This window comes from Monodelphis domestica, chromosome 3 (genome assembly GCF_027887165.1).
Source record: "Monodelphis domestica isolate mMonDom1 chromosome 3, mMonDom1.pri, whole genome shotgun sequence".
NCBI classification, from domain to species: Eukaryota; Metazoa; Chordata; class Mammalia; order Didelphimorphia; family Didelphidae; genus Monodelphis; species Monodelphis domestica.
In genome coordinates this window covers 61218394-61232737 of record NC_077229.1, presented here as the reverse complement: position 1 = coordinate 61232737, position 14344 = coordinate 61218394, and the positions used below count along the sequence as shown (strand labels likewise).

Genomic DNA, 14344 nt, shown 5'->3' with positions numbered 1-14344 from the left:
TTATTAAAGCTAGAATTTATCTGATTGTCCCTAATAAATCCTGTTGCTTAGTCTATAAAACTGTTCTAATCCAACCTAAGATATCCCAGAGAGATTCAAGTAATGTACAATTCTGCTTAAATTTAACATGAACATTTTTTCTTAAATTTCTGCTTCTGATTTTCTCACTGTACCATCACTACCTGGGATTCTTGTAATAATTACCTCTCTGTGACTGGAGATCCTTCAGGTTTGCGGGAGATGATGAAGCGACAGCTCAAGCCAGCGTCCTTCACCATCTGATCCCCCAAGAACTCAGCCAGCCTCTTTGCTGTACTGATGGAGGTAGATTTTTGCTCTCCATAGTCTTCCAGTTTCCGAGACATAGAACGGTTCTCAGAGATTAGTTCAAATAGCTCTGAGTCGGGCATATTGGCTGCCTGGGGAGAAGAAAAGGCCACAAATCAATTCTAGGGAAAGGCTAACAAGTACTGAAACCTAAAAATATTTCCCCTTAGATCTACCCTCACATGGAATTTTCTACTTCAAAATCTCTATAATATGAATATATTTAACAGAATATAATGGAAATATATTGGACCTGGCGTTGGTAGAATAAGAATTCTATTCCTGGATGTTTAACACAGCAGTCTGCATTTGTTAAAAAGGGGAAGGATAGGATTTGGAATAAATTACTTTCCAATTCAAATGTTCTATGGTTCTCAGAATTAACTGAAGGAGATTTCAGGAATTTGTAAGGAAAACCTATTTTCATCAGAATTCACTAAGCTAAAGAGTTCATTTGTCTCTAGGGCAGAGGGGATCTGGCTCCAAGATTAAGGAGCAAAGTTAGAATCTAAAGGCCTGGGCTTAAGACCCAACTTTGACACTTTCAGCTCTGTGATCTTAGCCAAATCTATTCATCTCTCTAATCTATAACTTCCTTAACTTTAACATAAGGATAATACTTGTACTACAAATGAGACCAGTCAGCAGATGTTCATTGTCTACTAGGCACTGCTCTGTGAACTGAGATCACAAAGAAGTAGCTTTGCCCCAGCAAAAAGCTTACATGCTATAGAGGAAAACAGCATATATATATACAAATGTATATACAAATAAGAACAGACAAAATAAATGATAAATTAAGGGAGCCATTAGCAGCTTGAGGAATCAGAATTGCCTCATGGAGAAGATGGTGTTTGAGCTGAACTTTAAAAAAATATCAGAGCTAGAAAATGTACCAGACTGAGTCCTAATCAAGAGATTTTCCAATCCAAGTTAGCTTAGGAAGATAGTCAGAGATGTCTGCAGACACTGGAGACAAAGCCTAGCCAGGAACAGCTACAGAGAACATTTCTAGAACAAGGAGAGGCTGTGTGACAGGACAAGAAGTACCAAATCAAAGAGGAGTTTAAAAGCTGTGCAGGTACAGAAAGAGATGCAGATTGGCAGATCTGTTGCTGACTCCCCAGTGTCAGATCACAAGGGGGTGGCTCCAGAGTGAAGATTATCCATGAGTCCTGTAAAATAGAGATTTGAACCCTAGACTTCAATCCCTAGAAGTACTTGGTATTTCCCAGAATTCCCTATAATCTCACCTGAGTCTCCACCTGGGCGAGATAACTGGCAGTAACGCCTACTTCGACCTCTTCCATTTGCAAGGATATAGTGAGTAAGCTAAACGCGGGGGGGGGGGGGGGGGGGGGGGGGGGGTTGAATGGGCTAATCAGCCCTAGGCACGTGGTTTTCTTATTTGTATTTTCTTTATTCCTTGATTTCTAATAATCCTTAATAAACCTCATAAAATATAATATTTCTATTACTAGAGACTAATTTAATTTTTACAGTCCTAAACTATACTGTATATGTGTATGTATATGTATATGTATATACATATATATGTACTAAGCAATAAAAAGCTGCATGGCTTAGGCTCCAGAAGCAGAGCAGGATCTCAGTCTCAGCTTGCATCCCAATCTGAAGTCTGCAGCAGAATAACCAGTGAAGGAATTCCAGAATAAAGGGTGAGACTTGTAGTTCTGTAACTGAATCAACAGAGCTTCCCATCCAGCGGAGAGGGAGTGAATCCAACATCAGTACTGGAACTACTAATAGGGCAAGCCCATAAACATGTTGCTTAGACTCAAACCCAGATCAGGAATTTTCAAAGCTCAAACCAGGCTGAAAACTTACAAGTTTCTAGTCTGCTGTTCCTGAGAACCTGGGACCATACAACACACAATACTCCAAGTAAGCAACACCAGCCTAGACATTCCCTCCGAAAGTATTTGGTCTGGCCTTAACATAGAATCTGAAGTCAGGAAGTAGTTTGGTAGAATGGGCAAACATACAAAGAATCCCATTATTACAAGATGTTGTGATGACAGGGATGCTCAAGACACAAACCTAGAAGAGAAAGACTCCAAATATCTACAAGCAAAGTTTCAAAGAAAAACACTTTGGACACAAATTCAAATACAATTCCTGGAAGTAAGAGTTTTAAAACAAAGAGGAATTTTTTTAAAAGATGCAAAAGATTAAAAAATGAGTCAAAAAAATTTTATAACACTAGAAGGAAAAAATTGGGGGAAAATGAGAATGAAGAAAAAAATTATTGAAAGGGAACGAGGCAACAATTAGGTGGCTCAGCAGACTGAGAGCTAGGCCTGGAGATGGGGGTTTCAAATCTGACCTCAGATACTTCCCAGCTGTGTGACCCTGGGAAAGGCACTTAACTTCCCATTGCCTAGTTCTTACACTATTCTGTATTGGAATCAATACACATTATTGAGTCTAAGACAGAAGGTAACAGTTTTTTGTTTTGTTTTGTTTTTTAAAGAAAAAAAGGAGGGGGCAGCTGGGTAGATCGGTGGATTGAGAGCTAGGCCTAGAAATGGGAGGTCCTAGGTTCAAATCTGGCCTCAGACACTTCCCAGTTGTGTGACCCTGGGCAAGTCACTTGACACCCATTGCCTAGCCCTTACCGCTCTTCTGCCTTGGAGCCAATACATAGTATTGGCTCCAAGACAGAAGGTAAGGGTTTAAAAAAAAATAAAGAAAAAAAGGATAGGACAAATTATTACAAGAAATACGAAATCTTGTCCATGCAATAAACTCCTTGAAAATTAGAATAGGCTAAATAGAATATAATGACTTTATGAGATGACAAGAAATATTAAAATAGTTGAAAAACTGAAAAAAAGAAGAAAATGTAATCTCAAAACAAAAGCAACTGACCTAGAAAAGAGAACAAAGAGAGGATTTAAGATTCAATGTACCTGAAAAACTATGACCAAAAAAATAACCTGAGCATATTTCAAGAATTGCTCAGATCTCTTGGAATCAGAGGGCAAAGTGAAGTCATAATGAGGCTCATACATGATTTAGTAGTTCTAACCCAGTAAAACTAAGTATAGCCCTACAGGAGAGGAAAAAATCTTAATAATGATGTAGAGAATTCCCAAGCATTCCTAATGAAAACATCAGAGCTGTATTGAAACTTAAGTGCAAACACAGCAGATGAAGAGAATCATATGAAGATAAATATGGATGAATAGTTGTAAAAACTAAACAACAGACTGTTTACATTCTGATATGGAGAGATGATAACATGTATCCCCTCAGGACCCTGAGTGAAAAGGGGATGGAGTGGGGAGACAGGGCAGGGTGTTGGGAAAGAGAGGATTTCTTCTGATTAAAAAAGTAATACTATAATTAAAAAAAAAACCTATGATAAGTTAAAAGTAAGATTAAAACAATAAAGAAACAACCAAAAAGACAACATACAGATTGACCACAAAGATGTAAATTAAAAGGAAGCTAGATTCTGAGCAACTAAAAAAACAATCCTGAAAAAAAAGAGAATAAAACATCTTCCTCCTCTTACCAGGAGGGCACAGGAATAAATACTATGGAAGAAGAATATATAAATTGGCTTTAAAAAGAAAGGAGGAATTCTAAGGAGCAGAAGTGAAGAGGCAGGGCATTCCAGGCATAGGGTACTGGAATGTTACATGTGAGAAACAGCAAGAGAGGCCATTTAGCTGGACTTTGCAGAGTCCCCGGGTTACAGAGAAAACCTCTACAACATCACAAAAAGTGATCATGCAACCCTTGGGTGACAATTTTCGTGAAAGGGACCCTCTCCCTCTATGGAGGGTAGCCTGTTCTGCTTTTGGACAGCTGAGTATTAGGAAAGATTTTCTTTACGACTTGAATCTTCTCCTCCATAGTCACTACGCAATGTCCCTATCCTGGCGCTGTGGGATAAGCAAGGTAAGTTTAATTCCTCTTCCAGCTGACTGTTCTCCAATCATGGAAAGATGGCCATCCTGATCTACTAAGTGATGTATATGAAGTTGATTGACTGTATATGTAGAGTATGATAAAAGTGTAGCTATTATCACATAGAAATCATATCACATATCACATATAAGAGCAGCTAGGTAGGAAGGGCAGCTAGGTAGCTCAGTGGATTGAGAACCAGGCCTGGAGTTGAGAGGACGGGTTCAAATCTGGCCTGACATCTCCTACCTATGTGACCCTGGGGCAAATCACTTAATCCCCATGGTCTAGCCCTTACCACTCTCCTGCCTGGGAACCAATATTCAACTATCAATTCTAAGGCAGAAGGTAAGGACTTAAAAATAAAAGAAATAATACCCATGTAGGGGAAAATACTTACTCTGCTATAGAGCACATCTAGCCAATAGTCTGCTACTTTAGCAACAGATGCATACACCTCTTCCAAAGTATTGCCCTTAAGGAAGGCTTCAAACACCGATGATTGGAAGATCTTAATCAACTGTAGTTCTCCACGCCTTTTGACTTCAAAGCCTTTTAGCTCAGCCAGGGAACCATCTTCATTGAACACAGCATATCTGCAACAAGGTGGGGAATCAGCTGGTGGACACTATAAACATTCCTGTGCTTTGATCTCTTCTGTTTGCAGATGGGTTGCCATGTCCCTCCATGCCTTGAACCAAGTCTTTCTTTTCCCATAGGACCACGTTCACAGATGAACAGCTAGTTTAAAGTATCATAAACACCCTCCACAAAAGTGGAAATTCATTCTGGCATAGAAGAAATGCTGGGTTCTCAAAGGCTACAAGCTCTAGCAGGGCCTATCAAGCTAGAAGCAGGTTACTTTCTGAGGATCAGTTCCATTAAGCTCAGAAAGTCTTGCTACTAGTTTGGGTGCAGGACAATAGATATTTTGTAAATGGCAACTCTCAAAACTCTTCTTCTGCCAACTGAATTAAGAACATAAAGGAATCTCAAACCAGTAATAAAACCCCCTCAAAGAAATCATTCTTCTCACCCAAAGTGTTTGGCCATTGATTCCATTACTTCAGGAATTGGCAGAAATGTCCTATTCTATCCTATTGGCTGATGGAAGTGCTTGATCTTCAACCTGCAGTCAGTTTACCCTTGCCAAACCCAATTCCACAGGCAATATTCTCTGACTAGGGAGGCTGACTCCTACCTTTTCTTCAGTTTCTTCCCCTCCTCCTTGGAAGCTGGAAGAATCATGGCAAGGTATGGCCCATCCACTTCAAAGAAGATGCTGTTCTCTGAGCGGGTGATGTAAGTGAGGGAAGTGGGCTCAGTGAGCTCCTGATATTGATCATTGGTGAAGCCTTCCTGCAGACCAACAGACAAATATCACATTTCTATTCTATGCAGATGGGGGAAGGAGGGGTCCCCAGAGCTCGAGGGATTGCCCAAGTGGAAAGGGATAACAAACTCCCTCATGAGCAATAACTTGAGAACAAACCAGTTAAAGATATCACATCTCCAAGCCCTTTCCCTTCCCTTCATCTTCCAGGGCAGACAGTGTTCTTGTTCAGGCTAATTAGCAGCAATCAGAGCAAATAAATAAAGATCACACTCTGAACTCTGTGCTTCTGTTGGAAGGCTTTGAGGACCAAAGGCAGGGTTTTCACTTTCACAAGACTCAAGCTGACTCTGTCTGAGCACCCTTCATAATCCATGTCAACACTAGGGCTACCCAGTCTTTCTGTGAGAGAGGCAAATTTTTCATTTCTCAGAAGTTTTATAATAAAGGGATTGGGATTTATGTTTATGTTAATGCTGAAGACTTTGGACAGGGAAGAGGGTTTCTGGACTGCTGGGCACACTCCCCTGTCCCTTGAGAATCCAGGCTAATTGTGGAGAGGAAAGCATAGCAGAAAAAGGATAGAGGGTTCCATTCCTAATTGGGGAGCAATTTCCTAATCACTCAGAAGCAAAAATACAGAAACAGAGAGAGATGAGGTGGTATTCAGTTTAAGAAATGCTATTATTTATAAGGGTAGATTTGTCAAAAGTTTCAATCAGGAATTAGATACTTTTCAAATACCTCCAAGGTTAGGTCTCTACAATATGATTTCATTATTTTGTCTGAAGTAAAATAATTTTTCAAATCCAAAAGTGAAATGAAAATATATTCCAAATACACAGAGAGTCTGCTTTTCCACATTGTTTCTAAGAAATCCTATTATAAAGAGGGTCACATAATTTCACAGTAAATAAATGGTTTTGTTTCTCAGGAAAGGCCAGGCATCAAATGAATCATCAGTGCTCTGTCATTAGAACAAAGATGTGACATTTATAAACCATTTATCATTTTAAGTAGAAAAATGATACTCCATGGGGCCTGTGCACTGATTCCACAAAGCTCCCCAATGGTCTAGGCAATGATGGCAAACCTTTTAGAGAACGAGTGTCCAAACTTCAACCCTCGTGCCACATGTGAGCCCCCTGCCTTATTCCAGACAGGAGAGGGAGGAAGCGTTCCCATTGGATTGCTGGGCAGAGGGGCGGGTAATGTGAAAAATGTCCCATTGGCTGTGCATGCCATATATTTACCAACACAGGTCTAAGGTATACATACAGCATATTAACAGGTCCATGACATGTAGCCAAAATCACAATGTTCAGATACTTGGTATGGTTATCTATCAGATTCCTTTCTCCAAGAGTTTGGCATCAGAGCACAATTCAACTATCCATGGTCCTACTATATTTTATCCTTTGGCTTCTCACATCAAGCTAATCCTCTGTCTGGTGCTACTTTTACAATCTCTCATCTCACATTCTTACAACTGTGCTACTGAGAACTACTAAAAGAAGTCACAAACATGCTGACTCAGTCCACTACAAATTGGTTATTTAACCTTAATTTACCTCTCATCATTGCATGACAATCCTCCATTATTTCCTGACTCTCGGTCATACTCCCTACAGGGACTATTACAAATCTTCTATCTTAAGTTTTCTATGTCATTCCTTCCCAATACATCGAAGTTGAGGATTTCAATTAAGAAAATTAAGGCATCTGTCTTTGAAGTTCTCACTCACTTTATACCTCAAAGACCCCCAAGTCAGTCTTGAAGGAAAAAGTGACTCTTTTTGCCAAGATCAATTCCTCTACTGGTGCCCTTTATTCTGAACCGTCTTTTCTCCTCTAGCAGTATGTCCCTTTGATCAATCTCTTCCCTTTCATTCTTAGTCTTTCCTTACTTTCTGTCTCTTGTCCCAATGCTACAGGTCTACTGAACCTCAAAAAAACTTGATGTAGCCATGCCTTCTTCTCTTTACTTTGTATCATCAATCCCATTCATAGTCAAAATCTTACAGACCTCATTTCTCAAATATATAGAGAACTGAGTCAAATTTATAAGAATATAAGCCTTATTTCCCAATTGATAAATGGTCACAGGATACAAACAGGCAGTTTTCAGAAGAAATCAAAGCTATCAGATGAAAAAATACTTCAAAATGCAAATTAAAACAACTCTGAGATACTACCATACCTATCAGATTGACTAACAGGATAGAAGAGGAAGATGACTGACATGGGAGGGAATATGGAAAAATTAGGATACTATTGCACTGTTGGTGGAGGTGTAAACTGATCCAACCATTTTAGAGAGGAATTTGACCCAAAATTATCACTAATATGTATCCCAATGAAATTAAAGAAAAAGGAAAAGGACCTCCCTACATGTAGAAGGATATTTTTAGCAGTTCTTTTTATGGTAGCTGAGAATTGGAAATTGAGGGGATGACCATAAATTGGGGAATTATCGAACAAATTATGGTATATGATTATGATAGAAATGACAATCACGATGCTTTCAGAAAAACCTGGAAAGATTTAAATGAACTGATACAAAGTGAAATGAACAAAATCAGAGAGCAATCTTCAAACAGTAACCCTATAGTATAATTCATTGTAAATGACTTTGCTATTCTGATCGATACAATGATCTAAAACTATTCTGAAGGATTTATGATGAAAAATGCTGTCTACCTCCAGAGAAAGTACTGATGGGAGTCTGAATGCAGATTGAAATATAACTTTTTCATTTAATTTTTCTTGCCTTTTTTTGGGCAACATAGTTAATTATGGAAATGTCATGCATGATTTCACACGTAAAACTGATATCACATTGTTGCCTTCTTAATGGATGGGGAAAGGATGGGAGAGAATTCCACACCCAAAATTTAAAAATGAACATTAAAAATAAATTCAAATAGGGAAAATAAATCCTATAAAATTGTCTTTATTGCTTCCTTTTACTCATTCTCTGCTTCAGTTCTCAATTCTTTACATCTTATCTTCCAACTCCAACACTTTACTATTCTGTCTTAGGTTATCAAAAAGTATGTGTTAAATTCACTTTTCAGTGCAGCTAGATAGCTCAGTGAATAGAGAACCAGGCTTAAAGATGAGAGGTCCTGGGTTCAAATATGCCTCAGATACTTCCTAGCTATGTGACCCTGGGCAAGTCACTTAATCCCAATTGCTTAGTCCTTACTATTCTTCTTTCTTGGAAATGATACTTTGAATCAATTAAAAAAAATTAAACCCTTACCTTCCATCTTGGAATCAATACTGTGTATTGGTTCTAAGGCAGAAGAGTGGTAAGGGCTAGGCAACAGGGGTCAAGTGACTTGCCCAGGGTCACACAGCTAGGAAGTGTTTGAGACCAGATGTGAACCTAGGACCTCCCATCTGTAGGCTTGGTTCTTAATCCACTGAGCCACCCAGCTACCCCCTTAGAATCAATTTTAAAGGAGAAGATAAAGGTTAAAATACATACACACACATTATCTTTATTTGGTATTACTATTATTATTGCCCTCATCTTCTAGATAAGGAAACAGATGCTCAGGATCATACAAATAATAAGTATTGAGAATAGGATCTGATTCTTCTGATTCTGCATCCAAGACTTTACCACCATGCCTTCTTTATCCCTGAAGCAAATATTCCAAAATCATTCCACTGACAGAGTGAAAAGATTTTTGAGACTGTTTATGCTTCCCCCTTTTGCCACTAGATGTCATATTTGAATTATTCACCTGACAAATATGTCAAAAGTTGTGAAAATAATAATGTAAGTTGATGCAGTTATGCTAAATGAACATAAAACTCAGCTTTGACTTTACTGAAAGGAACTAAATATTAAGATCAAATGATTTCCAGTTTTATTTTTTATTCTCTCATCTTGCATCCTTTGTCTTCAGCATCTTCTACCTCTTATCTGTCTCTAGTAGACTAAACTAGCCATTAACAATGCTGATGACTTTTTGGCTTCAATAAACCAATAAATGTAATATTTTTCATAAGATTTCATAAATTGCAAATTCTCTAGCTTGCCTTTAAGTATCTAACACCTGTTTCGTGATGGATGATTTGGGCAATCTGGGGAGGCTCTGGCAGTGGGCATTAGATGGAAATGTGGACCAGTGAGTGGAATAATCAGATTATGACCATATATAATGATAATAATGAAGCAAATTGTCAGAACACAGTGTGGGGTTAGCACAGAAACAGGCAATGGGAAGCAGGACATTATGCAGGGAAAGGTCTAAAGAACAAGGTTCACATTACTCACAGTGGACAATACAAGAACCTAAAATATCAAAGCAAGATGGGAGTGGGACCAGTGGCAAGGTTGATGATATGAACTACACTTCCAAAAAACCAAAACATGAGGAATGGCCACACCCCAGTAAAACCATCTTAGCAGATGGGCTAAAAATCAGATTGAGGATAACTGAAGGGCCTCAAACACATCAGTGAGTTAGCAAGGTGTCTACCTCAAGCAAGTAAAGACTTCTCCCAGCAAAATGGAAAGATGAGAACAATTCGTTCCAACAGCCAAGAAGATGGCAGAAACAGACCTTGGTCAGATATCAAAAATGCCAAAGGTCATTACCAATCACCCTGATTTTTGTATTGCCACTGGATAACTCTGGAAGAGAAAGTGAGACTGACAAGTTTGTGTAGCTCTACCTCACTTAAATCCAATTTACCCTCAAATCAAGATCTCACTCTGTAATGCCAATGGACCTCTTAGAAAATCAAGGATTAACAATAACCTGTATTATATATTAATGAAAATGACGAATGTGGGAAAAAAATCCTGTTTGACTCTAGACTGACTCACCTTCACCATGATATTTAACATAGCTCCAGGATAGGAGATGGTCACCTTGGGCTTTTTTGCATTGGTTGACTTGATAACAAAATTTTCGGGGAAGCTATTTGGTAGGACACACCAAATTCCATCTGTGTCAAGCTCTAGAGGTCTCCTGTAAAGGAATGGAGATGAAAAGACCCATGTACAAAACCATGGCATGCTGTATGGTATGGCTCATATACAAATGAGTTTAGGCTTAATATAAAGAGCCTCCTAATATAGGGAAGAGCTCCCTGGAGGTCCTTGAATTAAATGCTATTTGTTAAGGATCCTGGATGAGATTTATGCATCAGGTTTGGAAAGGGACCATTCAGGACCTTTCAGGGTCTCTTCAACTCTGAGACCCATGTCAATCTAAGGACAATTTTATAATTCCTTAGAAGAAACTTCACAATGTCAAAGCAGCTTATTCTATCTTTATCCAACCTCCTGGTTCTCCCCAAATATATCCTCATGTTCCCCAGGTGCCAATCCATGGAATCTACCTTTGATACTCACCCAATCTGTTCAATCAGCTCCCGGGCTTGTGTGATAATATTGGCTCCTGTGAAGCAGACAATTCCTGCCATCTCCATGGAATACCATCGAGCCCTACAAAGGTAACAACCCAGTATATATATTAAGTAAGGGGGGTCACGAGGCAACAGGGCTAATTTGCCCGAGAGCTGACCCAAACATTAATCAAAGGAGATAAAAAAAATCTGGAGGGGAAAAAAAACAAAGAACTAATCTCTTAGCTGTGAACAGAAAAGGCATGACTATGGATCCTAGAAAATAATGACCACTACTCCTCTCTCATTAAATTCACTACTGCCCCATTTGATAGTTGGAGAATCAAGTGGCAATAATTCAGTGGTAAAAACTTTGAGGAAAAGAAAGTAGTAGATTCTTTGAATTCTCAACCTATGTAGTCATGGTGTCAATGTCACAAACAATCAACACCTTCATCCTGACAGTTATCCAAGCTCAAAACTTCAGTTGTCTACTCTCTCTCTCAAAATCCTATAAATTCAATCAACAAAGTCTAGTCAAACTAGACTTTGGGATACGCCATCTCCCAAAGAAGTCCTGAGCTTTTCCTTGGCTCATTTTGTAATGTTCTCCTCCCCATCTGTCTGTAGGAAGCTGGGTTCTGCTTCAGTTCCACCTTCTCCAGGAAACCTTCCTTCATCTCCCCAAGCCAGATGCCATCCCTCTTTTCTCTGAGATCCCTCAGCATTTGTACCTCATGGATGCCATTCAGTTAAATGTAAACCAGGGAAAAGGAAAGAGACATGGAGGCAGTAATGGAATTCAGAGAGTTCTACCAGCTCTACCTACATACCCTTTGCGCATGACATAGCCATAGAAAGAGTTGAGGATACATTTGTGAGCCAGCTGCAAGGAATCGTACAAAATCTCCATGTTTTTACACCTCTTGACTTCAGCAGCATCTCCCATCTCCATGGCAGCAGACAACTTCTTCTTCCATACCTGAGTCAAGCACAGAGAAATCATCCCTAAAAGACCTTTCCCTTTGAGCTCAAGGAATTCATGAGCCACAAGATAGTTGCTTCAAAGTGGAGAATAAAAGAAAATGTTTCATTTCATTTGTCTCAGAAAATTAAATAATAAGAACAAATGTAGCAGCAACACTGTATATGTCCTGAGGTGAGACTTTGGGTAGCCTAAGTCCTCTAAAATACAGTCCCAAACCTGGTAATTAATGGGGAAAGTCCAATCTATGGGCTCATGGCAGAGTAATTCTCCTAAGGTTTTAGCTTGAAAGTCACTCTAGGGCCTAGGTTCCTGGCAAAGTGTCTTATGTTTTTAATTATTTATTTAAAACCCCTACCTTACATCTTAGAGTCACTACTAAGTATTGGTTTCAAGGTAGAAAAATGGTAAGGATTAGGCAATGGGAGTTAAGTGACTTGCCCAGAATCACCGTAGCTAGAAAGTGCCAAAGGCCAAATTTGAACCCAGATCCTTCTGACTCCAGTCCTGGCTCTTTATCCACTGAGTAAGTCATTTATGCCCTTCGATCTTTCTGAAACATACTGTCTACTTCCTTGACTTAAATTCAGAATGAAAACACACATATTGGAAAAATTTCTATCAAAAATACTTAGAATGAACAGTTTTACTGCTTGAAAGGTTCAGCTTTAGTTCTCTGGAAAATGTGCTTAATGATATGAACACCTCACTCCTGGAGAATCCTGGGGACTATCTTTGATCATCTTTGCTAGCTGATTATGTTAAACACAAAAGCAACAGAAGCACTGAACTACTAAGACCTCTAGATCAACATCTCAGGATAATAAAAATATTAACAATAATGATGATGAAGAAGATGATAATAGCAATAGTTAACATTTAATCCACATCTACAATGTGCCAGGCACTGTGCTAAGAACTTTACAAATATTATCTTATTTGATCCTTACAATAATCCTGGGAGAAGGATACTTCAATCTTCCTCGTGTTAATGGGTGAGGAAACTGAATCAAACAGAGGTTAAGTGAATAAAATTATCTCTCTGAAGATAAGAGATCAGAAATATTTGGTTGAAGGAGGCCACCCTGCAGTGCAGTGATGTTCATTGAGACAAGTTCACATCATAGCCTTGAGTGACTCTTCATTTTTCAAAGCCCAAGGAACTGAAGGTCAATGTTCTTCTGTGTGTAGCCTTAGACAAGAGCTTCAGCATGGGCTTATCAAAACTGAGGGAGCCCAATCAGTGAGGCAAACCAACCAAAAGCTTCTCAGGAGAGAATTAGGGAAGGAAGAAGGAGTTCAGAAATGGGCCTTAGTTAAGGCCTCTCCTCCTAGATCCTCCAAGCAGACCCTGACTTCTGTACCTTATGTAGTCCTTTGAATTCATATCGTCGGTCTCGGAAAGCTCGAACTGTGTCTACATAGAAGGAGTTCTCCCGCTGGCAGATGGTGGTGAGACGTTCTTCCACCTTGGTGATGTGGATCTTCTTGTAAGCTTTTCGGCAGTAATCTGTGCCATGATGAAAACACAGAAAGACCAGTGAGACCTACTCAGAATCCAATGGGTCATCAAGCCAACCCTGGACCTGAATGGAATTCTCCCAAATGATTTAATATACCCAGATTATAATACTAAAGAGAGACTATAGCAGGGTATGAATGGGGCAGAGAGGCTGGGCATCATCAATGCCCCCAAGAGGAAGCCAAGAGGAAGCCCCACAGCAACATTAATTGTAACAGGGAAATTTAAGGAAGAAAGTAGGCTGTCCCTTGACAGTTACAATTTAATTAGGAGTCTTTGTAGCAGATTAAGAATGTTGCCCATATTCTGATATTTGAAAGATAAGATCACTAATAAAGATTCACCTGCCAGTCTTTTCTTCTCATATTTAGCCTGTTCTTCTCGGGACAGCTCATGAAATGCTCGGGCTGGTTTATCTGGGAACAATGGGGGAAACTTCTCCGATTCCAGCTGCTGTTGAATGCGATGATACTCACTACGGCTGGCTGGCACTAGTAAGAGGTTGAAGGTAAAAAAGTCAGAGGGCAAGAGTCCTTTGCAAAGCAGCTGCTTCTAAATTGAGTAGCTATCTATCCAATGAAGAAAACAATGACCAAATACTTACTGAACTCTCCCCTCCACTGCCAGGTCATCTTTCGCTGACAGTTAGCACCTGGTTTGTTAAAGTCACAGGCAGCACATGTGGCCTCATTCACTATGGCAGAAGGCTAGAGATTAAAAAGAGAGACAGACTCAAAGTTTTGGTTAAATAAATCCCCAAATCTCTAGGTCAAGGTGGCACTGTAGAGACAGCCAAAGTTCAGACCTCTGAAAACCCTTTTTCACCAACTATAAACCAAATCCTCCTAGGTGACTGAAAACCAAATCT

General features: G+C 39.3%; 1 protein-coding gene across 4 annotated transcripts in view; it reads right to left on the bottom strand.

Annotated features, from left to right (window-relative positions):
• The window catches only part of POLE (DNA polymerase epsilon, catalytic subunit), an 84063-nt gene that overhangs the window by 29276 nt on the left and 40443 nt on the right, over window positions 1-14344 (bottom strand). For all 4 annotated transcript variants that reach the window (XM_056821988.1, XM_056821989.1, XM_016432309.2 and 1 more), the window contains 9 exons: window positions 14081-14183; window positions 13821-13967; window positions 13319-13464; window positions 11803-11951; window positions 10977-11069; window positions 10446-10590; window positions 5468-5625; window positions 4667-4862; window positions 205-419 (listed from right to left, as the gene is read on the bottom strand). In XM_056821988.1, coding sequence (XP_056677966.1) covers window positions 205-419; window positions 4667-4862; window positions 5468-5625; window positions 10446-10590; window positions 10977-11069; window positions 11803-11951; window positions 13319-13464; window positions 13821-13967; window positions 14081-14183 — 1352 coding nt within the window. The remainder of the gene's footprint in view (window positions 1-204; window positions 420-4666; window positions 4863-5467; window positions 5626-10445; window positions 10591-10976; window positions 11070-11802; window positions 11952-13318; window positions 13465-13820; window positions 13968-14080; window positions 14184-14344) is intronic.